General features: G+C 41.4%; 1 protein-coding gene across 1 annotated transcript in view; it reads left to right on the plus strand.

Annotated features, from left to right (window-relative positions):
- Nucleotides 1–26,393, plus strand: part of LOC139559970 (receptor-type tyrosine-protein phosphatase N2-like) — a 189,022-nt gene that overhangs the window by 131,212 nt on the left and 31,417 nt on the right. Inside the window, exons 15-16 of the mRNA XM_071376469.1 lie at nucleotides 16,162–16,374; nucleotides 21,199–21,405. Of these exons, the coding sequence (XP_071232570.1) occupies nucleotides 16,162–16,374; nucleotides 21,199–21,405 (420 nt within the window). The remainder of the gene's footprint in view (nucleotides 1–16,161; nucleotides 16,375–21,198; nucleotides 21,406–26,393) is intronic.

A 26,393-nucleotide genomic window follows, 5' to 3' on the forward strand; every position in this document is an offset into this window, starting at 1 on the left:
GTATCAAAAAATGTCTGCAGTATTGAAGGTCCCCAAGAACACAGTGGCCTCCATCATTCTTAAATGGAAGAAGTTTGGAACCACCAAGACTATTCCTAGAGCTGGCCGCCAGACCAAACTGAGCAATCGGGGGAGAAGGGCCTTGGTCAGGGAGGTGACCGAGAATCTGATGGTCACTCTGACAGAGCTCTATAGTTCCTTTGTGGAGATGGGAGAACCTTCCAGAAGGACAACCATCTCAGCAGCACTCCACCAATTAGGCCTTTATGGTAGAGTGGCTAGACTGAAGCCACTCCTCAGTAAAAGGCACATGACAGCCCGCTTGGAGTTTGCCAAAAGGCACCTAAAAACTCTCAGACCGAGAAACAAGATTCTCTGGTCTGATGAAACCAAAATTGAACTCTTTAACCTGAATGCCAAGAGTCACGTCTAGATGAAACCTGGCATCATCCCTAATCTGAAGCATGGTGGTGGCAGCATCGTGCTGTGGGGATGTTTTTCAGCGGGAGGGACTGGGAGACTAGGAGAAAATTAACTGAGCAAAGTATAGAGAGATCCTTGATGAAAACCTGCTGCAGAGCACTCAGGACCTCAGACTGGGGTGAAGGTTCACCTTCCAACAGGACCACGACCCTAAGCACACAGCCAAGACAACTCTTTGGGACAAGTCTCTGAATGTCCTTGAGTGGACCAGCCAGAGCCCGGACTTGATACTGATCGAACATCTCTGGAGAGACCTGAAAATAGCTGTGCAGCAACGCTCCCCATCCAACCTGACAGAGCTTGAGAGGATCTGCAGAGAAGAATGGGAGAAACTCCCCAAATACAGGTGTGCCAAGCTTGTAGCGTCATACCCAAGAAGACTCGGGGCTGTAATCGCTGCCAAAGGTGCTTCAACAAAGTGCTGAATAAAGGGTCTGAATACTTATGTAAATGTGATATTTCAGTTTTTTAACAAACCTGTTTTTGCTTTGTCATTATAGGGTATTGTGTGTAGATTGATAAGGGGAAAAAAACATTTGAATCTATTTTAGAATAATGCTGTAACGTTTCAAAATGTGGAAAATTCAAGGGGTCTGAATACTTTCCGATGTTGTTTGTTTGTTTATTGTGTGTCTCTTCTTGGACTTCTATTTCATCTGCATGGCGGAAAGTTCAGTTTTACAGCGTGATTGAAATTGAAAGGCAATTTTAAGGCAACGCTTCAGCTTTACAGATTGAATAGAGCCCTTTGATTTAATAATCAACATTACGGCGTTGTCTTGCACGAATTTCTCATTATATTAATTTAATGTAATTGAAATCATAAAAGGTCAAGGTAACATTTGTTCAGTTGTAGGCTTATACTGGTATTGTTGCTCAGTTGTTTTACATATGCATTTAATACATTACTTTAGTCGTAATATTGTTGTTTGTCTTCCTCCTATATCGGCAAATTGAGTTGTTTTTAATCGGAGCATGCAGTGTATGCTGAACAATTAGCTGGAGTTAATTTTCCATTTAGCGTATTACTGGTTTCTGTTATATTCCCTACCTGATCCTACCTGATGTAGGATGTCTACATCTATATTATGATTAGCAATTGGTACTTCCTGTGCCAGACATTTCACCAACATTAAAAAAAACTATACTTTTTTTTCGAAAACAATCTCTGCTGGAGAAGGGAAGACAGAAGCATTGGCAGAGAGAGAGCTAGAGAGAGAGCTAGAGAGAGCGCTAGAGAGAGAGCCAGAGCTAGAGAGAGAGCTAGAGAGAGAGCTAGAGAGAGAGCTAGACAGAGAGCTAGACAGAGAGCTAGAGAGAGAGCTAGAGAGAGAGCTAGACAGAGAGCTAGAGGGAGAGCTAGACAGAGAGCTAGACAGAGAGCTAGACAGAGAGCTAGACAGAGAGCTAGACAGAGAGCTAGAGAGAGAGCTAGAGAGAGAGCTAGACAGAGAGCTAGAGAGAGAGCTAGAGAGAGAGCTAGAGAGAGAGCTAGAGAGAGATCTGGAGAGAGAGCTAGACAGAGAGCTAGACAGAGAGCTATACAGAGAGCTAGACATAGAGCTAGAGAGAGAGCTAGAGAGAGAGCTAGACAGAGAGCTAGAGAGAGAGCTAGAGAGAGAGCTAGACAGAGAGCTAGAGAGAGAGCTAGACAGAGAGCTAGAGAGAGAGCTAGACAGAGAGCTAGACAGAGAGCTAGACAGAGAGCTAGAGAGAGAGCTAGAGAGAGAGCTAGACAGAGAGCGAGAGAGAGCGCTAGACAGAGAGCTAGAGATAGAGCTAGAGAGAGAGTTAGAGAGAGCGAGAGAGAGCGAGAGAGAGCGCGAGAAGAGGTTGTTGGAGACCGAGAATAATAGAGAGAGAGAGCAATCTCCCATCGGATTGACCTTGGTAGCTTTTATCAACTAATTACTGAAAAGATGTAATAATTTTGATGGCAATATAACTATTACCTGCTCACCACCAAACACTACATTTATCCTATCCCAGAGCACAAAAATAACAATTTCACTTTTGACAGATTTGATCAAGTTATCATTTGGATCACAGTGAAAAGATTTAAATGTTGATGTAGTTTTATCTGTTTCCTCTCAAAGGGCATCTTATAACACACCCCTGTAGGATAGAAAGGTCTCTGTGGAGATCAGGCACTTTCACTACCAAGAGAGACATTTCAAATGAGTAACTAATAATTACATATTTTCATTTGAATACGCATAAACAACAAAAGTAGAACAGGCAGGCACCATGAAATGAGCACAAGCCCAAATGTAATGGATGAATACCTGTCGGAGGTATCTGTCTCAAGTGACTGATTGCATATCAATTATAAATGCATAAGGAGAAATTTGATTAGAATGTTTCTTAAATGAAAATAGAAGGTTCAGGAGTTTCCCTCATCACCTCCTCCTTTCTTCCCACAAATCCGTCAGTCAATGAGTAATAAAAGAGAGGCAACATTTATATGGAATATTATTTGTTTTTCATTTTTGTTTGTAAATATATTTGAATTGCGCATTGCAGAGCTGTGCAAGAGAGCTACTGTGCCGTAAAATGCAGGATCCTGTGCAATATAGTATGTAGTAGCACTCTTCATTACAAATGCATGTTTACTGACTTAAGGGTACAAAGTCTTCATGTAAAAAGAATATCAAGCTCAGAAACGAATCCTGGTTTCTTATCCCAACACCCTGTCCTGACATTCCCCTGTGTTGCTACTTTGTGTGTGTGTGTGCCAACCCATTACCATTGGCCACACTTCCTCAGATTAGCACTAATTAAACTGTGAAATCAGAGCCATTGCCTTAAGTCACTCTGTACACCATGAGACACCATGAGACATGAGCCAGGCTGGCTGGCCAGAGAAAGGGGTGGCAGGGGAGGGGATGGCTCAGGCTCAAGCACCCTGGCCCACTGCCACTCTCCCCTTCCTAACCATCAGAAACATGGGGTAATGTACAGTATGCGTCTCAAATGGCACCCTATTCCATATATAGTGCACTATGCTCGGGTCAAAAGTAGTGCACTATGTAGGGGATAGAGAGCCTTTTGGGAAGCAGACATAAGTTGCTTGCCTGGAGGACATTTTCAGTTGAGAGCGTGTCACATTGGTGTTTGGTGTTTGAGCGGTGGGGTGGGGAGGGTGCTGTGGGGGTGGGGAATATTGTTGTCATGACAATGACATGGGCCTGGTCCAGAGGGGGTGCAGCTAATGATGAATAATTATGCAAGCTTTTAATGTTTTCTTTTTTTCTCTCCTTCCCATTGTGAAAAATGTGACCTCACCCCCTTCCTGACTTGTAGTGTTTAAAAAAACAAACATGACTTTGATAATGGCCACAAAATTGTTGTGAAAAATGTGCCACAATGTTACCCTCTGGCTGTGTAGCAGATTTTGTTACTAGTGCTCTCAGGTCTTCAGTGTAAAAGTCACCCAGTTGTCTGTTTTCTTCTTCAACTAATGTGGCTGATTAAACACCACCAGAGCCACATTAACAACACTGTGAGGGTCAGGTGATGAATACATGTCTGTACCAAGGGGAAGGCCTATCCTATCTCAGTCACAGTACGAGAACGTTAAGTCAATATTGTATACTCTTTCTTTGTTTCTGTAAGTTGAATTATATTTTAGTTATTGTATTCCTTGCTGTATTTCAGTGAGACTCTTATATCTTTACAATATTTATTTTATTTTTATTTCACCTTTATTTAACCAGGTAGGCTAGTTGAGAACAAGTTCTCATTTGCAACTGCGACCTGGCCAAGATAAAGCATAGCAGTGTGAACAGACAACACAGAGTTACACATGGAGTAAACAATAAACAAGTCAATAACATGGTAGAAAAAAGAGAATCTATATACAATGTGTGCAAAAGGCATGAGGTAGGCAATAAATCGAATAATTACAATTTAGCAGATTAACACTGGAGTGATAAATCATCAGATGATCATGTGCAAGAAGAGATACTGGTACTGGTGTGCAAAAGAGCAGAAAAGTAAATAAATAAAAGCAGTATGGGGGGTGAGGTAGGTAAATTGGGTGGGTAGTTTACAGATGGACTATGTACAGCTGCAGCGATCGGTTAGCTGCTCGGATAGCAGATTTTTAAAGTTGTTGAGGGAGATAAAAGTCTCCAACTTCAGAGATTTTTGCAATTCGTTCCAGTCGCAGGCAGCAGAGAACTGGAAGGAAAGGCGTCCAAATGAGGTTTTAGCTTTAGGGATGATCAGTGAGATACACCTGCTGGAGCGCGTGCTGCGGGTGGGTGTAGCCATCGTGACCAGTGAACTGAGATAAGGCGGCACTTTACCTAGCATAGCCTTGTAGATAGAATAGAATAACATCATTTTTCCTTAGGTTCTGTATAAAGTATATGAGGAACAGCTGTAGAAGACCCCCTCCACTGACAACAGCACATCCCCAGCTAGCCACCTGTAACATTATGCCAGTGAAGTGCATGCTCTTGGAGAGCAATCCCATTCAGTGGATAAGCATTGAACATCCTGCTCACTTAATTTCAAGGTTTCTTCATTCCCCGGCAGATACACAGGTGGTCAGTCAAAAGACACTTGGGAGAGACAACGTCTCCTCCCAACAAAAACTGTTTTCAGAATTCTAATTGTGTTCATAGCATGCATAGATCTTTTCAACATAGAGCGCCCATGCGCGCTTGCACACACAGCTGAGAATGCCTCAGAGTCTCCTGAATGAATTGGCTCTCTTTGTTCCTGGCAGGCTGAGAGGATTGTGATAACAATACGGTTCCTGACAATTCTAGTTTTTTTTTACATCTGGTAGTTCTTTGCTTTATGATGTACTCATGGAGCCAGACCTCAGTCTACTCAGTACCAGTCTACTACTACTCTTCTTATACTGTGTAGTGGCAGAATATGCTAAGTAACTGTACCTTATCTGAGCTACTCATTTCTTACACTCTCATGCACTAGCAGTTTTTTCTATTAATTAAAATGGTACATTCTGGATACAGTTGATGATTATATAACGATGGGATAAGGGGGGTGACAGTAAGATGATCATTTGATTATTTATTTGAGAATTCATTGTGAGAAAACAGCTAGAGTACCTTAGTGGCATATTGAAGGAGTGGAGTATGTTTTCAGATGTAAATTAAAGCCTACCCTTTTTAGCCCCTTTTTTTTAAAGGACTGATCACACTATTCTGTGACCAACCAAGGACTATGTGACCTGGGATGTGAAATCAAGCACACAGCATGAAATGCTCAATTTAGTGGAAATCCTGGAGACACCTGTCAGACTGCAGACAGAGCCTGAGCCCGGCCAGTCTCTCCAGCACACACACACACACACACACACACACACACACACACACACACACACACACACACACACACACACACACACACACACACACACACACACACACACACACACACCACACACACACACACACACACACACACACACACACACACGCAGGCTGGTTATATGGGCTTGCTTGTCAAAAATGTTCCACCTTGTGAAGTGAGCTTACTCTGATCAACAGCAATGCACTATATAGGGAATAGGGTGCCATTTGGGACGCAGCCTCTGTGTGGGCTGTCTGGACAGGTACACCTTGAGCAGCGTGAAGAAGCACCCGGACTGCAGAGAAAATAGGCTTCCTTTGCTTGCTTATTCTCTCTGTGTCCAATCCTTTTCAATATCACTATAAATCCTCTCTGCCCTTATGAAGTGCCTCGTCACAGTTGGTTTTTCAGCAGCAGAGAGAGGATGTGGAGGCGAAGTGTTATAGGTGCATAATGGTGTACTGCAGCCTATGTTGAGGGGTTACGAAGGTTAACAATGGGCCTGGTCAAAAGTAGTGGACTATATAGGGAATAGGGTGCCGTTTGAGACTCATCCAGGCTTTTGCTTTGCATGTTTGTTTTGTTCAGAATACCAAGAGACTTTGACAGGTGGAGAGATTAGTTTGGTGGGCTGCTACTGAATTTGTGCTCTCGGCTTGGCAAAAGAAGTTGCACTTATTTTTCCCCATCTCTCATATCAAATGTATTGCCATAGCATTATGGACAAGAGAGGTCAGGGAACTCGCCGCAGTTGGTTTTATATTTGTACCTCATTTGGAGCGGAAGCTATGAATAGTAAATCAATATAAATTAATACATTCCAAAACAACCCTTTTTTAACTCCAACGATTAATCCACCATAGAGTCTTCTTGCTGTGTCCTGCCTTTTAAGATGCTGCTTAGAGTTAGAAAACCCCTGTGCTAGCCAGCCTGTCCTAATGGAGAGTGTTTGCATGCTGCTAAGGGGGAAATTAGATATTGGAGCTGTAAGCTGTAGCTGGCTGTGGCATCCTTTCTGTTTGTCCGAGTCTGGCCCGGTGCACGTGAAAGGGCCCTGTTTTGTCCAAGAGCTGAGCCTGTCACCTCCAGCTGTCACACAGGGGAACAATGGACCAACGAACGCAAGAGTGGGGCCTGAATAGAAAGATAAACTGAAGCGTCCCACCAAGACTTGTCATCTGCATTAGACAAGATCTCCTTCTCTCCCCTATCTAAGTCTGCTTCCCAAATGGCACCCTGTTCTCTATGGACCCTGGTCAAAAGTAGTGCACTATATAGGAAACAGGGTGCCATTCAGGACACATACCTTCTTGAACTCTTTCTCTCCCTTCCACCGCTCCCCTTGTCCCCCTCCTGGTTTCTCAGACCCAGCAACCCAGCCTTCCTTCCCCCATGTTTGCTGCAGCTGTTGCCCTACATAGGATCAGTCCTTTCTGGTGCTAATAACTAATTACCAGTATTTGTTGATTGTTTTTTGAGGTGATGTTTGTCCCTGTGTGTACTGTAGCGGAATAAGTCTCTGCTCCCTCTCTGCATATTGTGGTCTTTTGAGGATAGGAAATTGTGAGTCATTACTGCAGTGCATGGTCAATGCTGACACCTGCAATACCAAAAACCAGATACCTAGTTTTGTGTCTCAGCAGGACTGGCATAAGACAGCAAGAATGATGGTTGTCAGGTTTTACTTTTTATGATGGCATTTTTGGGGGGAGCAGGTGAATGCTAAAGGATGATTTTCAACCCATAGATGTAAAACTAATTATAAGGTTTCACCCATTTACTTCCATTAATTTGGTTGTTCCACGAAATGAGTGCCTTTTGTGGTAGTGTAACAAGGTTGAAAAAACTTTGACATTCTGTCATGAAGAGCACATGTTCAATTGAATAAAAACATATTTTCCGATCTCGAGGTTAAATTAAAAAAATACGATAGTAAGTGCCTACTAAGTGACATAACGTAACAAGGTTGACCGTAACAGGGTTGACGATGTAATTTTAAATTTGCTATAAATCCCCTTTTGACAGAGTGAATGGAAGCTTGTGTGCAACAGGGAGGGGCAATTGAATGCAAGCTATACAAAAAATGTGACATTGTAAAGAAATGTCTAGCCTGTCTATCTATGGGTAACAGTGTTGACATGTTATGTGTAACAGGGTTGACATGTTATGGTTGACCCACAGTTTTCCGCCACAAAACACCAGAAAAGTGCTAAAAGAGTAGAACCAGCTCACCTGCTTTTACACTATGATTTGACTGTTAGATGTTCAATGTTTCTTTTGGGGGAAAAATGTTTTTAAAGGAATAGTTTCACTATATATATTTTTTTACCTTAAAATGAATCACTAGTCACATGAAATAAATAATTAACTTCAGAAATGAATTTGTCAAAGCAACAAAATGACAATGATGCAGAAACTTGGAGAAACAATGATGCAGAAAACTTGGAGAAATGTTGGTTGTTAAGGGGGTTAGAAATCTTCCTGGAAGTCACAGAGTGCACAGAAGGACTTGACACAATGCTTCATTTGTATTCATATTAAACATCAGATGTATTACATTTTCCATGCGGTCTATATTAAAGGGCACTTCATTTAATATAACAGGCATTTAAAATTCAATATTGGTGCACAATTTCGACTTAAAATATCAAAGGGATGCAGAACGCACTAATTTCGTGGAATGACACAATTAGTAATCATGTCCAAGAAGGAAACAAAATAAATAGAAAGAAAGCCTAGTTTGGCTATTCCATAAGCTAACCCTAAACAATTTTATAAATGAGAGGCAAGCAATTGCGCAGGGACCATTCATATTCCCGACAAGCTTTTCAACAGCCAGCTCTGAGCTCTCCTCAAGCTTTCACTATGTTCACTGCACTGTCCGCAACATGTGGAGGCATCACCATAGCAACCAGTGGATGTGACGTGATGTGTTACAGACACCGACTCAAGGACCGCTGAATATAAGGAGCCTCTCACTTTCTAGTCTTCCAAAGCGATAAAATCACCCAAAGGCTTCTCCTTTCCATTGGATCAGCTTTCAGCGTGCTGGTACAGTTGAGGCTCCTCTTACTTCTGAGTTTGTCGAGAGAAAAAAAATATGTTGGTGTATTACATTTTTCTCCAAGCTTTCACCTCATTTGAGGAGTACGGAGCAGTGCAACCGCTGCCGTGTGTGCGCCTTTGTCACAGATGAAATGAATGGAAGAGAGAGGCTGTGAACTTTTGAGAGACGAAAGACCAGAGTCATTCATGCTGATGTCGCCGCGGCTGCTAGTGTCTGTGCATCGGCAGCCGTGTCGCGCGTGCTCTCAGATGGAATAGGGAATAGCTGAAGCTCAAGGAATCTGTAGCATCTCAACATGGATTTGGGTAAATACACGCTTCTGATTACGCGTTATTGCAACACCACTCGGCTTCGCTTCTCGCTATCTCGAGATATCTCATGTTCAGCAGGCGTATGTTGTGTAGGGTATTGATCATCATTTTGATTGTGCTTTGAGTTCATATGTTTATCTATTAACATGTTTTGTCATGCATAGGCTATAGCCTAGGATACTGCTCAATATGGATAATTGCGCAACATGCATTGCGTTTTTGTATTTCAAATGATGACCATGCGTAATCCTCCTGTGGTAATATTGTATATTAATTAACCAAAGCCTGAAATCAAAAAATAATATTTTTATTAACGTCTCTCACATTTTCGATCTATTTTGACAACACTTTGATAGCAATCAGAAGTTAGCGCGGTTCAGTACCTGGAGTTTACTTTACGCATCACGAAGATTTGATGGCTCACAGTTGCCAGTGGTGATCTCCGTGCATATTTCTGTAGCCTAGACAATCTAGATTTTTTAATAAAAAATATTCATAACGTTATATTTATCGGGTTTATTTTTGTCTTGTCTATTCACTATTATCGGGTATTCTGATACATTGAAGTGAGCAGACCTTATTGAATATAGAACAGTTATTATGCCTGCAATAGTGGCACTTCATGTTGTCATTTATATGGATCATTTACTTGTTTTAATGTTGTGTACATATCATTCATTTGGACGACCATCATGAATCACAATATGAGTGCATAATAGCAAAGTTGTATAGCTATGTTTACCAGACAGAGATCCAAAGAACGGAATAAAATAGAAGCAACGTCCAGTAGAGTAGGCCTATATATATTTGATATTATGTGTGGTAAAGTGTGTGAAGTAGGCCTATATATATTTGATATTATGTGTGGTAAAGTGTGTGAAGTAGGCCTATATATATTTGATATTATGTGTGGTAAAGTGTGTGAAGTAGGCCTATATATATTTGATATTATGTGTGGTAAAGTGTGTGAAGTAGGCCTATATATATTTGATATTATGTGTGGTAAAGTGTGTGAAGTAGGCCTATATATATTTGATATTATGTGTGGTAAAGTGTGTGAAAATTGTGTTACCAATTTATACACTCTTGAATTGTTAAATTGCTCTCTTGAAAAGTGGGCGTGGGTGTGTGTGTGCACGCACACGCCTGTTTGCTGAAAGGTTTTGTAAATGGGGTGAACTTTTCAAAGGCATTGTATTATCCGAGGTTAGGGAGAGATCATTGTTTCCTCACAAGTAGCTGGCTGGGAACAATAGTTAGGCGCCTCTCTCCCCCCTGACCTTTTTTCAATGATTTTGAGTAAGCCAGAGCTGTAGAAATCCATCTGCCTTTTATCTAAGGGAGCCCCCTAATCCGTCATACCCCCTCACCAAGCCAACCAACATCCCTCAACTCAAGCCCTCTCTCTATGCCTTCTATTTCAAATTTAAGAATTGAAAAACATGTTGGATGGGATTTAGGAGGTCTCTAATTTTGCCAGAGAGAAGAAGAGACCTTTGTCTCAGTATGACTACATTAAAATAAAGGTGAAAATAAAGAGCCCATTACTCAAATCCACCTCTGCATTTGTATTGCCCATGTTTTTCTGCACATTTAATTCAAAAGTTTTAGTAACTTTATTTTGTATGTTTCGCTATAGAACAGAATCGTAACAGTTTTCTCTCATCATACTGTAAACCTGTATAACCTATGGATTGTATGAGAAATACACTTGTCTTATATGCAATTTTGCAGCAATAATACATCTATTTGAATGAATTTATCTGCATGAATTGAATGGTTTTTAATTAAGTATCCTTTCTCTCTCTTTCTTGAGATTATTGCAGCCTATAGGATATTCTTTCTCTCAGGAGAATCAGTGTTTTTTTGGGCAGACTCGCCTACATCTGATATGTGTTGAAATGAAAAGCTTGAAGCCATAGTGTGCAGCATCCATCCTTGACGGCTATGCTAATGTTTTTCTCCAATGCATGCTGAGGACGAACTGTGTATGTCAGATGACGTTTGCCTGTGTGATATGGAAATTTGCAAGTACAATCACTTTAGGACAGATGAACAATAGACCTCTCGTCATAAAAGGAACTCCCTTTTCTTTTGCTCTCAGACATTATTTTCAGTTTATTCTATATATTTTTTTGCATTCCATTAAATATGGTTGAAACTAAATATTTGTTTCTTAAAATCGAGCTAGACAAATGTAAGTTAAAAACCCAACAGTAGCCTAAGTGATTTATATTATGTAAAACATTAGATGTCAGACTACAAATTATCTTTATACCAATCACATTTGTTTTCAAGGAAATCTGTGTCAATTCATGATTTAAAAAATATATATATATTCATACTGGCACATATATTTTTTGTTAATCTATTTTTGACCAAACATAATTAAGAAATGCAAATGTTTCTGCATTTATTTCCATATATAATGTGATTCAGTCTTACACAGTCCTCTGTGCGTCAAGATGTTGCCATGTCATTTGATTGAAAGTGCTAAGCCTTTGGAGAGAGAGTAGGAAATTAAGGCCCTGGAGCTGCAGTATTAAAGAGAAGATTCTGTCTGTCTGTCCGTCTGTATGTCTGTCTGGCCTGCCTGGTCATCTCTATTCTATGTTGCTTTTGTACCAAATATATATAAGATAACACATTCTTTTGGTGTTCAATTTTATTTGTAAATGCATGAAGGAAAACATGTGGCCTTCAGATAATAATCACACACACTGTATAGGCATATTTATTTGGAACATTCTCCCTCTGGAAGCTTTTTGCTTTTCAATTATTATTATGTTTTTGCTCTATGCCACAGCATCTGGTTCTGTGGTTCTGCACCTCAATCAGAACCTCAGCTCCTCATTTTTCATAGATGTGATTTAAAATGTCCCTACTTCACTGACAACCGCACCCAATGTTGATTAAGCAGGGGAAGTCAGGCTACATTTGTTTGAATCAATAGAAAGAGAGAGAGAGAGGGGGAGAGAGAGAGAGGCATAAGAAGGCAGCTATGAAGAAGAGAGTGAGTAAGTATTAGAAGTTAAAGCATCTGTCCAGTGAGAAATGAGTGAACAGTTACAGATTTAAGACTAAATATGGCCATTACTATCCAAGCAAGATGCCATCAATCTTTCTCTATGAAATGTAATTTGACAAAACAAAAATGCAAATTAAGTCATTTGATCTGTGTAAAAATATATTTTGCAGAAGATCATTGGAATCAAAGCAAGTGTGTCATGCAGTTAAAATGTGTTATTAATGAGGGTGTTTACAATAAACATTCTGCTCAGTTCATTTTGCAATATTTCTGTTAGATACATCAGCTTTACATTCTTTTTTTTCTCCCAGGGACTGAGAGAAGGTCAGTGGAAATAGAATGTTAAGAATCTTTTAGAATATAATCTTTAGAAATAATATAGTATTTTTTGGATTCTACCTCCCAGACTGAGAAATGCTAGTTTTCATCATAGCACTGAGGGCCTTAGTGAGACAAGAGATAAGAGAGCTTTCCACTGTTTCCTTTTAAGACCATCACATTACCATTCAACCAGGCTTTACAGTAGGACTTAATGCTCCCAGGCAAGTTGGACCCCTCAAAGCATTGGGCAACTGTTGTCTCCCTTTGTGGGGCTTTCTGTGTTCATTCTTTCAAGGTGCTGAATACAGCCAGCTATGAATGAAATCAGCGGGAACAGATCTACACCGCTCAGTGTAGTGGTGGGGTACCCTGCTTCACAGCCTCACAACACAAGGCATTCCAGAACAATCCTTGTGCAGCGCTCGTTGGCCGCCCCTTCCCTTCCACCTCCCAGGGGCTTACACGTCTGTGACAGGCAGGCAGGCCCAAGCAGAGCCCATCTCACAGGCTACGTCCAAAATTGCACCCTATTCCCTATATAGTGCACTACTTTTGACCAAAGGCTTGGTCAAAAGTAGTGCTCATATAGGGACTAGGATGTCATTTGGGTTGCCATCACAGCCTCTTTCAACACACATTTCCATGAACTGGGATGCAGACTGGTCCGGCCCTAATCCCAATGACCCCTGGCCTGCCACCGACCGACCAGGTTCCACCGGGCCTTTTTCATTTTTTTAGACCCACAATATTTGCTTGCCTGGTCTTTATGATGCAGGGATAAAAAGAGCCTTCACTGTAAATGAGGGCCTTGCATTTCTGCAATGTAATACAGGGTAGAAAATAGAATGTGGCACGCTGAATACATAGCATTACATTACTATTAGAACAAGATAATGAATAGCCTAGTGAGACATTTATAATTGTGAGAGAGAGGGGGTTGGAAAATATATATTTTTTGTAACACTACAAAGAGGATGTAAAAAATAAGAAAAAAATCGGTTAACGAATTATTCCCATCTTGTAGCAAGCAGCACAGAGTCAAGCCAAGCAACCAAGCCTTTCTCACTATTGATTTCTTTTGAAAATCCTGTAAAAAGGGGAAATTGTAGGTCTGGTAGTTGGGATTGCAATTTGCAGCTCTCGTCTCTTCATTCTTCCCACTGCTCCGTATTGTTGCTAACATCATTTATGCTGTCTCTAATGAGAGAGAATTACTGTGGCTGGGCCTGTGTCCCAAATGGCACTCTATTCCTTTTCCCAAATGGGACACTAGAGACCCTGTTCAAAAGTAGTACACTATAAAGGGAATAGGATGCCATTTGGAATGCATCCCAGTTAGAATGGAGCAGGGCCATTATCCATAGATCACTGGCCTCTGAAATGAATTCCATGTAGCAGTAAGACAGTCTGCTTTTAATGAATAACATAATGAATTTCCCATGTCTAATATGTTTTTGTACATGTAATGCTTTTTCCATATGTAGCCTATTTGGGTGTAGGTTTATATGGTGTTTTAATTTAGTACTCTGTATATTGTTGGGCTTTCTTCCTAGCAATGTACTGTGCAAAATGAAGTAGGCTGTTTCACATCCCAATGTTTGCTTTTAGATGTCTTTTTCTTGGCAGTGGATTAAGTGCTTGACAGGTTGTAGCTACTCAACTAGTCATTGGCTACGAGTCACAGGTTCTACTGTTTGTAATGATGTTATAGGAAAAATACAGTAGGAAAACTATTGTGTCCAATGAAGCAAACAGTGCTACCTCCTGATTTCAAAATATATTATTTTATTAAATTTGTACCTAAATAATCTATATTTTGTTTTTCTATTTGGGGAGTTTACATAATTAGTATGTAATTACTATTACGCACAGATGATGGAACAAAAACATAATCAGATTTTTATCTGCAACATCGATGTGCATACTTACAGTTGAAGTCGGAAGTTTACATACACCTTAGCCAAAAACATTTAAACTCAGTTTTTCACAGTTCCTGACATTTAATCCTAGTAAAAATTCCCTGTTTTAGGTCAGTTATGATCACCACTTTATTTTAAGAATGTGAAATGTCAGAATAATAGTAGAGAATTACTTAATTCAGATTTTGTTTCTTTCATCACATTCCCAGTGGGTCAGAAGTTTACATACACTCAATTAGTATTTGGTAGCATTGCCTTTAAATTGTTTAACTTGGGTCAAACGTTTCGGGTAACCCACAAGCTTCCCACAATAAGTTGGAGGAATTTTGGCCCATTCCTCCTGACAGAGCTTGTGTAACTGAGTCAGGTTTGTAAGCCTCCTTGCTCGCACACGCTTTTTCAGTTCTGCCCACAAATGTTCTATGGGATTGAGGTCAGAGCTTTGTGATGGCCACTCCAATACCTTGACTTTGTTGTCCTTAAGCCATTTTGCCACAACTTTGGAAGTATATTGGGGTCATTGTCCATTTGGAAGACCCATTTGCGACCAAGCTTTAACTTCCTGAATGATGTCTTGAGATGTTGCTTCAATATATCCACATAATTTTCTTTCCTCATGATGCCATCTATTTTGTGAAGTGCACCAGTCCCTCCTGCAGCATACCACCCCGACAACATGATGCTGCCACCCCCGTGCTTCACGGTTGGAATGGTGTTCTTCGGCTTGCAAACCTCACCGTTTATCCTCCAAACATAACGATGGTCATTATGGCCAAACAGTTCTATTTTTGTTTCATCAGACCAGAGGACATTTCTCCAAAAAGTACGATCTTTGTTCCCATGTGCAGTTGCAAACCGTAGTCTGGCTTTTTTATGGTGGTTTTGGAGCAGTGGCTTCTTCCTTGCTGAGCGGCCTTTCAGGTTATGTCGATATAGGACTCGTTTTTACTGTGGATATAGATACTTTTGTACCTGTTTCCTCCAGGATCTTCACAAGGTCCTTTGCTGTTGTTCTGGGATTGATTTGCACTTTTTGCACCAAAGTACGTTCATCTCTAGGAGACAGAACTAGGCGTCTCTAGGCGTCTCCTTCCTGAGCGGTATGACGGCTGCGTGGTCCCATGGTGTTTATACTTGCGTACTATTGTTTGTACAGATGAACGTAGTACATTCAGGCGTTTGGAAATTGCTCCCAAGGATGAACCAGACAAAGAAATCTGAGGTCTTGGCTGATTTCTTTTGATTTTACCATGATGTCAAGCAAAGAGGCACTGAGTTTGAAGGTAGGCCTTGAAATACATCTTTTTCTGGAATTTTCCAAGCTGTTTAAAGGCAGAGTCAACTTAGTGTATGTAAACTTCTGACCCACTGGAATTGTGATCCACTGAATTATAAGTGAAATAATCTGTCTGTAAACAATTGTTGGAAAAATTACTTGTGTCATGCCTAAAGTAGATGTCCTAAACGACTTGCCCAAACTATAGTTTGTTAATAAGAAATTTGTGGAGTGGTTGAAGAACGAGTTTTAATGTCTCCAACCTAAGTGTATGTGAACTTCCGATTTCAACTGTATGTCCAACCAAAACATAAACATTTTTAGATAAAGAAAATGTGTGAAGTCTTAAAACATCCTCTCATCATGTAATAATGTGTAATCCTCTCGCTCTCCCTCTCTCTTCCCCCCCTCGGTCCCCCTCCCTACAGAGAAGCCAGATAAACCAGATACCTACCAAGTACAGCACGGCCGAGTCCACCAAGTACATGATCCTGACAGTGGTGTCTATCCTGTGTATCGTGGCTGTGCTGCTGGCCTCCACTGTGGTCTACTGCCTCCGACACCGCTCTCACCACAAGCTCAAGGAGAAGCTCACCAACCTGGGAACAGACACAGGCAGCGATGCTACCTCCACCTATCAGGTAAGAAGATATATGTCAGACGTTAGTTAGTCTTTATTTCAATATCTGCATCCCAAATGGTACCCTATCCCTGTGGGCCCTGGTCAAAAGTAGTGCACTATTTAGTGAATAGGGGACCAGTTGTGACGGACACAAAAAAATACAGATGACTTGATCTGTTTGGTCTTTTTTTTTCATTGATGAAGATGGAGAATCTCACTGTATGTTAGATTGTTTTGAGTGTGTACACTTGTTAATCTACTTGGATTGTATAATAGATACATTTTATGTGGTGTAATTTCTGTCTGTATTTGCCATTTTTCTTACTGTGGAGTAGATTCCATTTCATTCTGAGTGTTTGGGAATTGGGAAAATGTAAAATGATATGAACCCAACAGGTTTGCGGGTGGCAGTGTCTGTCTGTGCTGGAAATCATTTAAATTCCCCTCTCTAACTGGCGTAATTATCCAATGGCCTACAAGTCCAATTAATATAATACAATATTAAGTGCCTTTTTAAGCAAAGAGTTAGAGTTACATTTCCACCACTGACCATTTCTCCCGTACGTTTTTAAATGAGGGCAGTCCGGTGAGCATTGATTTAAGAATGCCCTTCTCTTTAGTATTTACATTTTACTGTAGGTGCTTTTCTCACGTCATTCTTATTTCAATAAATAATACTAATGTAGGGTATTCAACTTTGTTTCAATCTGCTTTTACATTTTAGTCATATAGCAGACACTCTTTTCCAGTGACTTACAGTTAGTGCATTCATCTTATGATAGCTAGGTGGGAAGCAACATATCACAGTCATATTAAGTACATTTCTTCTCAATAAAGTAGCTATCAGCGAAGTCAGTGCTAGTAGAAAAAAGCCAAGTGCGAGAGTTAGTTCACGAAAGGCAAGGGTGTTAGTTCTTTTTGGGGTTTTCTTTCGGGGAAACACAAACCTGGCTCCCTCCAGATTTGTGTGTGAGAAATATAACATAACACAACCATAGCTTGTTTTCAAACATAATTTGGAAGCATGAATGATGAAACATGAAACATGAAACATCGTCTGTCTCTGGCTCACACTGGAGAACAGATGTATCTTTTGACGAAGGGTTTTTGTTTTCAACATTCCTCCACATCCTACAATACAACATGGTGATCAACCATATACTGTATAACAGACTGACTCCAGGGTTGCGTCTTAAATGGCACCCTATTCCCTCCATATTCCCCCTTGGGCCCTGGTCAAAAGTAGTGCACTCGAAAAGGAATATGGTGCCATTTTGAATGCAGAGGCATAAATTGCTGATTAAGTGTATAGATGAAAATCAATATCCCATAAATTAGGATACATCTGAACTGCATCTCAAATGGCACTCTATTCCCTATATAGTGCACTACTTTTGACCAGGTTTTGATCAAAAGTAATGCACTATATAGGGAATACGGTACTATTTGGGACGCTGTTCATTTCTCCATTGCCTGGGCAGTGCCATACTGAAGCTGTAAATAATGTTTTATTCAATGTAAACCCGACCTTGGTGGAACGTTTTTCATTTTTTTCTCCTCGCATGGTTCATTTGGGCTTTTTGCAGGCAGCTAATTGAATATCTCAGGAAAGGCCATTTTCATATGGGTCTTTTTTTATTAGGACTTTTAACTGGTACAAAGTTCAGCATGTAGAGTTGTTCTAATGTGAATGTTAGCACCTGCAGTAACGCTGTGGCTGTCTGGCTGTAATGGGGTTGTAGCAGGGGGATGGGGGAGAGGCAGGCCCTCCCTGGTGGCTACGGGGACTGATAAGCGAGCTGGCTGGCAGACAGACAGACAGGCAGGCAGGGAGATAGATGGTCAAGCAAGCAGATAGATGGTCACGCAGGCAGGCAGGCAGACAGACAGACAGGCAGGGAGATAGATGGTCAAGCAGACAGACAGCAGGCAGGCAGATAGACGGTCACGCAGGCAGGCAGATAGACGGTCACGCAGGCAGGCAGATAGACGGTCACGCAGGCAGGCAGGCAGGCAGACAGACAGACAGACAGACAGGCAGACAGGCAGGCAGACAGACAGGCAGGCAGACAGGCAGGCAGACAGATAGACAGTCACGCAGGCAGACGGAGAGATTTTTGTTGAATTGAGTGGTTATAAGTTACTAGACTTCTAGCATGTTAATAGAAATATGACTAGCTGGATTCCTGTATTTTTCTATAACGTTGCAGATATTGTGTGTGCTTACGCTGAAGCAGAGTGTAAGCACACCATATACCCTTACCAGTTAATGGTACTAAGTGTATGGTTGCTGGTAAAACACAGACAGACCTAATTGCCATGGTTATGGTTTAGACGACAGCCAATAGATCAAGGTCAGAGGGAGAATGAGGAGTAGTGAGATAATGAAGGGATGGTGAAATGACTTGTGTTGTCACTCACAGCAAGTGTTAATCATGATTATCTCTCTCCTAATGACTGGAGCATGTGTAGCTAGATGTCCTCTGACATTAGCTAGGCTACATCACTGCTACCCCAACAGATATCCTCACTCAGCTGTGACTGAGAAAAAGTATAATTTGAACTCATTATTAGAGAAAATGTCATTCCATCGTCTGTCTCTGGCTCACACTGGAGAACAGATGTATCTTTTGACGAAGGGTTTTTGTTTTCAACATTCCTCCACATCCTACAATACAACATGGTGATCAACCATATACTGTATAACAGACTGACTCCAGGGTTGCGTCTTAAATGGCACCCTATTCCCTCCATATTCCCCCTTGGGCCCTGGTCAAAAGTAGTGCACTAGAAAAGGAATATGGTGCCATTTGGAATGCAACCCAGATCATGAAGCAGAGAAAAATAATAATTTGAACACATTGTCTTGGAGAAAATGTAATAACTATTTCAGTATTACTGAAATAACAGGTTGAACACATGCTCGAATACAAAATACTAAAATGACTCTACAGAAGGGCCTTTTATATAGGCCTTTTGTATTTTCATTAGACGTGCCAAGCCACTAACATCATGTAAGCTGATAGTATGCAAACTGTAAATGTTAACGTGCGCAATAGCAAAAATTATATGACATCAGTCAAACCCTCATTGATTGTGAATGTGCACTCCCAAAGGTAGTCTATAATAGTGACGTAAATTTAGCGACGGCAGCCGTTTCCTTGGAGTTGGTCATTAACACCAAAACCGTTTGGAAGCAAGAAGCAGCCTATGTCGCCTTAGGAACATCTAAACTCAGCAAAAAAAGAAACGTACTCTCACTGTCAACTGCGTTTATTTTCAGAAAACTTAACATGCGTAAATATTTGTATGAACATAAGATTCAACAACTGAGACACAAACTGAACAAGTTTCACAGACATGTGACAAACAGAAATGGAATAATGTGTCCCTGAACAAAGGAGGGATCAAAATCAAAAGTAACAGTCAGTATCTGGTGTGGCCACCAGCTGCATTAAGTACTGCAATGCATCTCCTCCTCATGGACTGCACCAGATTTGCCAGTTCTTGCTGTGAGATGTTACCCCACTCTTCACCAAGGCACCTGCAAGTTCACAGACATTTCTGGGGGGAATGGCCCTAGCCCTCACCCTCTGATCCAACAGGTCCCAGACATGCTCAATGGGATTGAGATCCGGGCTCTTCACTGGCCATGGCAGAACACTGACATTCCTGTTTTGCAGGAAATCACGCACAGATCGAGCAGTATGGCTGGTGGCATAGTCATGCTGGAGGGTCATGTCAGGATGAGCCTGCAGGAAAGGTACCACATGAGGGAGGAGGATGTCTCCCCTGTAACGCACAGCGTTGAGATTGCCTGCAATGACAACAAGCTCAGTCCGATGATGTTGTGACACACCGCCCCAGACCATGACGGACCTTCCACCTCCAATTTGATCCCACTCCAGAGTACAGGCCTTGGTGTAACGCACATTCCTTCGACGATAAACGCAAATCCGACCATCACCCGCGACTCGTCAGTGAAGAGCACTTTTTGCCAGTCCTATCTGGTCCAGCGACGTTGTTGCCGGTGATGTCTGGTGAGGACCTGCCTTAGAACAGGGATACAAGCCCTCAGTCCAGCCTCTCTCAGCCTATTGCGGACAGTCTGAGCACTGATGGAGGGATTGTGCGTTCCTGGTGTAACTCAGGCAGTTGTTGTTGCCATCCTGTACCTGTCCCGCAGGTGTGATGTTCGGATGTACTGATCCTGTGCAGGTGTTGTTACACGTGGTCTGCCACTGCGAGGACGATCAGCTGTCCGTCATGTCTCCCTGTAGTGCTGTCTTAGGCGTCTCACAGGGACATTGCTATTTATTGCCCTGGCCACATCTGCAGTCCTCATGCCTCCTTGCAGCATGACTAAGGCACATTCACGCAGATGAGCAGGGACAGTGGCATCTTTCTTTTGGTGTTTTTCAGAGTCAGTAGAAAGGCCTCTTTAGTGTCCTAAGTTTTCATAACTGTGACCTTAATTGCCTACCGTCTGTAAGGTGTTAGTGTCTTAACGACCGTTACACAGGTACATGTTCATTAATTGTTTATGATTCATTGAACAAGCATGGGAAACAGTGTTTAAACCCTTTACAATGAAGATCTGTGAAGTTATTTGGATTTTTACGAATTATCTTTGAAAGACAGGGTTCTGGTTTCTTTTTTTGCTGAGTTTATATTTTAAACAGCCTATTAATAATCAATTTAATGTATACCATAAAAATACATTGTTTCTGTATAGGTAGGTCTTAAGAAACATTAGGATATGAAAACATGTATTTCACGTAATAAGTGAGTTTACTTTGTTACTGTGCTCATAGTCTACCCGTGTCCCTCTTTCTGCTCCTAGGAGCTGTGTCGTCAGCGGATGTCGGTCAAGCCGCCGGCGGAGCGTCCAGAGCCGATGCACAGTGTGTCGTCACGGCTCAACAGTGTGTCGTCCCAATTCAGCGACGGGGGGCCCATGGTCAGCCCCTCGGCACGAAGCTCCACCTCCTCCTGGTCTGAGGAACCCGTCCACTCCAACATGGACATCTCCACTGGACACATGATCCTGGTAAACATCACTATATCCTTATTTCTGTCTGACTGTCTGACTGTTTGTCTGTCTGTCTGTCATTGTGTCTCATCTCTCTCTCTATCCCGTCTGTCTTTCTTTTTCTTTCTCTCTCTCGCACATAGTCTCTTTCTTCCTCTCCTCCTACTCTGTCTCTCTCTCTCTCTCCGGCACCATCTCTCTCTCTGTTTCTATTCATCTCATTACAGCCCCATTTTCATGAGCAGGCTTGTTCCACATGTCTTCTTTTCCCACAGATTAAAATATCCATTGATTCTGAAAAACTCAGTCTACCATAATTGCAATACATAGCTATTCTTCACATAACTCTGTCCTTCTGCTCTGAGTCTACATGCATCATATGTTTCTCACAGTGATAGAAGGGCCATGGGATGTGTTCAGTTGGCATGAAGCTCTTAATTGCCCCTGAGATTTATGCTGGGAGTATATGAGACACACAGACATGCACATGAACGCACACACACAACGGTTGACCCTCTGTCTGGCTGTGCTATTCTGACTGACTGGCAGTGAGTGGAGCAGCAGGGTAACATGAGAGAAAGCTCTGTGAGCTTCAGTACCTTGGACATCTCCTTGGCAGCAGATAGTAACATGTGCTGCTACTCAACTGAGCCCATTTTCAACGGATCGGTCAAATTGTTTGTCCCGTCCTCTCATGTACGCCAGTTTAAATATGAGAATGAACTGGGCCATGAGGTCGTCATTGGAGAGGTTCTATTCAGTGTTCATTATACTGGCAAATTTTTCAGGTGTGAGCCACGCTCCCTGCCTTCCCACTGCCGACTGTGCCCCTGGCCCCGCCCCCCATCCTGAATGCCCTGCTTCATTACATTCTGCAAGAGACTTGGGCAGATCCAGGGGCACGCCTCTCTCTTCTGCAATTAATCCCCCCTCTCCTCTCTCTCTCCTCCTTCCCCTCTCCTCTCTCTCTCCTCCTTCCCCTCTCCTCTCTCTCTCCTCCTTCCCCCTTTCCTCTCTCTCTCCTCCTTCCCCCTTTCCTCTCTCTCTCCTCTTCCCCCTTTCCTCTATCTTCTCTCCTCTTTCTCTCCTCTCCCACTCTTCTCTCCCTCCCCTCTCTTCTCTCCCTCCCATTTTCATCTCCTCACAAGGGGTCCCTCTTTCACAGCTGAACTGTCTGTCTTAGAGATAGAAGTACAACTACAGGCCAAATGCAGTCAACAACAACAACTGCTACTGTGATCCAGTAAAATAAAAATAATACCATCTTCTTGATAGAGAAGGGTTGATGTTTCCCTTTTTTGTTTTTCCTGAAGCTTTCAGGTCAAGGGATACTTTTTCTTTGTTCAGTACTGTGTGTGATAAGCTTTTAGTTGATACGTTGTTAGTAGTTTGTATATTAGTTTATATGTTTTTTGTGGTCTGTATTTTAGTTGATACGTTGTTAGTAGTTTGTATATTAGTTTATATGTTTTTTGTGGTCTGTATTTTAGTTGATATGTTTTTAGAAGTCTGTATTTTAGTTTAAATGTTTTTAGTGGTCTGTATTCATTCCAAACACCATAGCAATTCTTATGGACATCAACACTGAAGTCCATAATGCCCTTTCTTAAAAGTGATTGTTCATCTAGCCACAGTAAATGTTCTGAGTAGTTTTCTCAGACATATCATATGACCAGAGTCAGACCAGCACTATTCTGAAATGATATTGAGTTTTCACAAGCAGTACAGAAAGACAGTACCAACAGTACGAGCTGCATACTTACAGTACATTGTATTAAAACTGTGGGTGTCAGAAAAAAGCATAATTGCTTACTAAGTTTTTTACACTCAAAATTAATTGCCTTCTGTAAAGCTGCAAATCCCACAACATCATGATCCCCAACTGATTTTAATTTGAGAAATGGCTTGCACCATCTTATCTATGTTAATGTATTACTTTTTCCCATGTGACTTGTTCAGAATATGACTTCATAAAGAGACTTGGCTGTGCCTTAAGCGGATTAACTTGCCCTATATATAAAGCACATTATCTTGTCTTTTGTTGTTGGCCCAGTAAGTGTTATAGATTATACTGCTTGGAGTCTATATAGATTAGGGGTTTGCGAAGCCGCCAAGTCGGAAGTTATTTTGAGTGTGAGGGTGTGTGCTGAGGTGTAATTTGGCGTGTTACTTTACACCACAATGTCGCAGGCACAATGTGTATATGAAGTAATATGTTGTTTAATCACTTTAATACAGGACAGTGTCAGAGGAAAAGCCTATCGGGAACATTTATGTTGGAAAGCACAATATGTGTTTAGGAGCAGGTCTTAATCTTCCATGATACCCCCTATTCCATGTCTGTGTCCCAAATGGCACCCTGTTCCCTTTATAATGCACTCTCTTTGATGGGCTCTGGTCAAAAGTAGTGTCATCTGGGACATATCCCATATAAACTTAATCCAGGATTTCAAAAAAACTTGCTTTATTGGAACCTTGTTATACTGTAGCTACCTCACTGTACTGTGTAAGTTGCAGTTGTACGCTAGTTCCTTTTCCTGGCATCTCCATGTCTACGTCCAAAATGGCCCCCTATTCCCTATTTAGTGCACTCCATTTGATGGGCTCTGGTCAAAAGTTGTGGATTACAGTATATAGGGAATAGGGTGCCATTTGTGAACCACTCCATCAGTGTCAAACCAAACTGCTTATACAGTATGTGCATATGTCCTTCTCCTACCCAGGTGCTCTATTCTAGTTCATTACGAGGCTCTAGCCTTGCCTCAACGTCATCGACAGCTCTGAGCAGCCCTGAGCCGAGCGCTACTTCCTCATCGAGCGTTATTTCATTCTGATTTTATTGAGCACCTTTGGCAGCTGTAAACCCAGCAGTAAGGGGATTAGCCAGTGTTTGCCTGACACATGGTGATCTCAGCACCTCCTGATTGGATTGCAATAATCCCTTTACATAGTACAAAACCCCATTACTCTGGCATTAGCACAGAGGAGAGTGTGTCTCTCTGATGCCCTGGCAGGTAGGGCTGGTGGAGGAGGGATGCAGGGGTAGAGGAGGGGGTATTTGGGAAGGAGATAAGTACAGAACGAAGCTGCTATTCGATAAGGGGCTAAATCAAGGAAGGGCCATGAATTCGTGCCCTGCTAAAAAATGTAGCCCATTTCCCAGACTGTGTTCAGTGTGTCAGCACATAATGTAATATGTGTTGATATGATATGGAGACCGAGGTGTGCCGGGGTAGTGTGGGCAGGGATTAAAGTAGCATTGTTAAATGGAATGTGTGTGTGTGTGTGTGTGTGTGTGTGTGTGTGTGTGTGTGTGTGTGTGTGTGTGTGTGTGTGTGTGTGTGTGTGTGTGTGTGTGTGTGTGTGTGTGTGTGTGTGTGTGTGTGTGTGTGTGTGTGGATCATCTCTGTATGCTGTATTCCACATTGAAAAAACAATATCATAGTGAGTAAGAGTCAGACAAGGATACATCCAAAATGTCACCCTATTCCCTAGTGCACTGCAGTACTTTTGACCAGGGCCCATACGGCTCTGGTCAAGTAGTGCCCTGTTAAGAGAAAGTCTATTAAGCCTCTTTGAGTAATGAACATGAATCCAGATTATGTCCCCACTCATTTGTAATCTTATGTTATTAATAGAATTACATTAGGGTTGTGTCCTAAATGGCAGCCTACTGTATATAGTACACTGCTTTTGACCAGATCCCTATGGGTAGTATGGTAGTAGTGTACTACATAGGAAATAGGGTGTCATTTCTGACGCAGACATTGAGTCCGTTTTAGGAGACTATTTTATTTAATTAATACAAATTCTAATAGTTCACATAATTTAAGTTGATGTGACAAAACAAGAAGTGTAGAGAATCATTGTACCATCTAAAACGTTGTGAAATATCTTTCAATAACCAAAAATATTGTACAAAATCGAAAGTAAAAGTTTAAGATTGGGAAGTGTAGAAATAGCCCACATAGAACAGATCTACCATTTCTTAGACTTGTTTTCAATGAGAATGACAGATCTATTACTCACATTTCTATGTGAATTTGGTTGGGTCGCCCAAAAAGTGACATAATGCAGCTTTAAAGAGACATTTCTGGTGATTGTTTCCTGCCTGTTTGTGTATGGACCCTGGATAATCATTGATGTCCAACAACCATCTCAGTCCAACTGTCCTCTATCAACAGAGAGGAACAATAGCTAGTCTACCCTTTTGGCCCCCGTGCTAAAACATGCTACAGTAGGTTTCACATTTAGCTTTGACAATCTCATTAGTGGCAGTTAATCAAAGTCAGTGCTCCTGACTTAATGATGAATACAGTATGAGAGGTAATGGGCTCGGTTGAATGGCTTATCATTGTGAGGGAACTATTCCTGTTCCTGATTACAGATGTAGTTTTTTCATTTGAGCCAGTTTTCTACACCAGGAAAATAATCATGCAGCAACAGCAAATTTGAATTATGTGGATTATAATTAAAGATGCACTATGCAGAAATCTCTCCGCCATTTCCTGTTTGCTAAAATTCGAATAGTTCGCCTAATTTCAGTTTGTGACAAAACAAGTAATATATTGTAGAGAATCATTGTACCATCTAAACGGTGAAATATATTTTCAAAACCGAAAGTAAAAAATGCAAAAACAAAACCTCTGAACGCAAAACATAGAACAGATCTTCCACTTCTTAGACTTGCTTTCAATGAGAATAAAATGTCTATAACACATTTCTCTGTGGATTTGGTAGGGTTGCTCAAAAAGTTACATATTGCAGCTTTTATGGACATTTTTGTAGGGGTTGATACATTTTTTGTTAGGGCAAATCAAGTCAAATTTCAAAGTGGAAATTACTAACTTTTGAAGTCTTTTTTAAACCTAAAATACAGTAGAAGATTGCATTTCCTGCTGTGAAATAAATTTCTCAGCAACAAAAGTGATACAATTTTGATCCTACATCTATACCGCTAGGACCACATAGAGACCATAGATAATAGAGACCCTAGTTAACAATAA

The sequence above is a fragment of the Salvelinus alpinus genome, chromosome 30, assembly GCF_045679555.1.
Source record: "Salvelinus alpinus chromosome 30, SLU_Salpinus.1, whole genome shotgun sequence".
Lineage (NCBI taxonomy): Eukaryota > Metazoa > Chordata > Actinopteri > Salmoniformes > Salmonidae > Salvelinus > Salvelinus alpinus.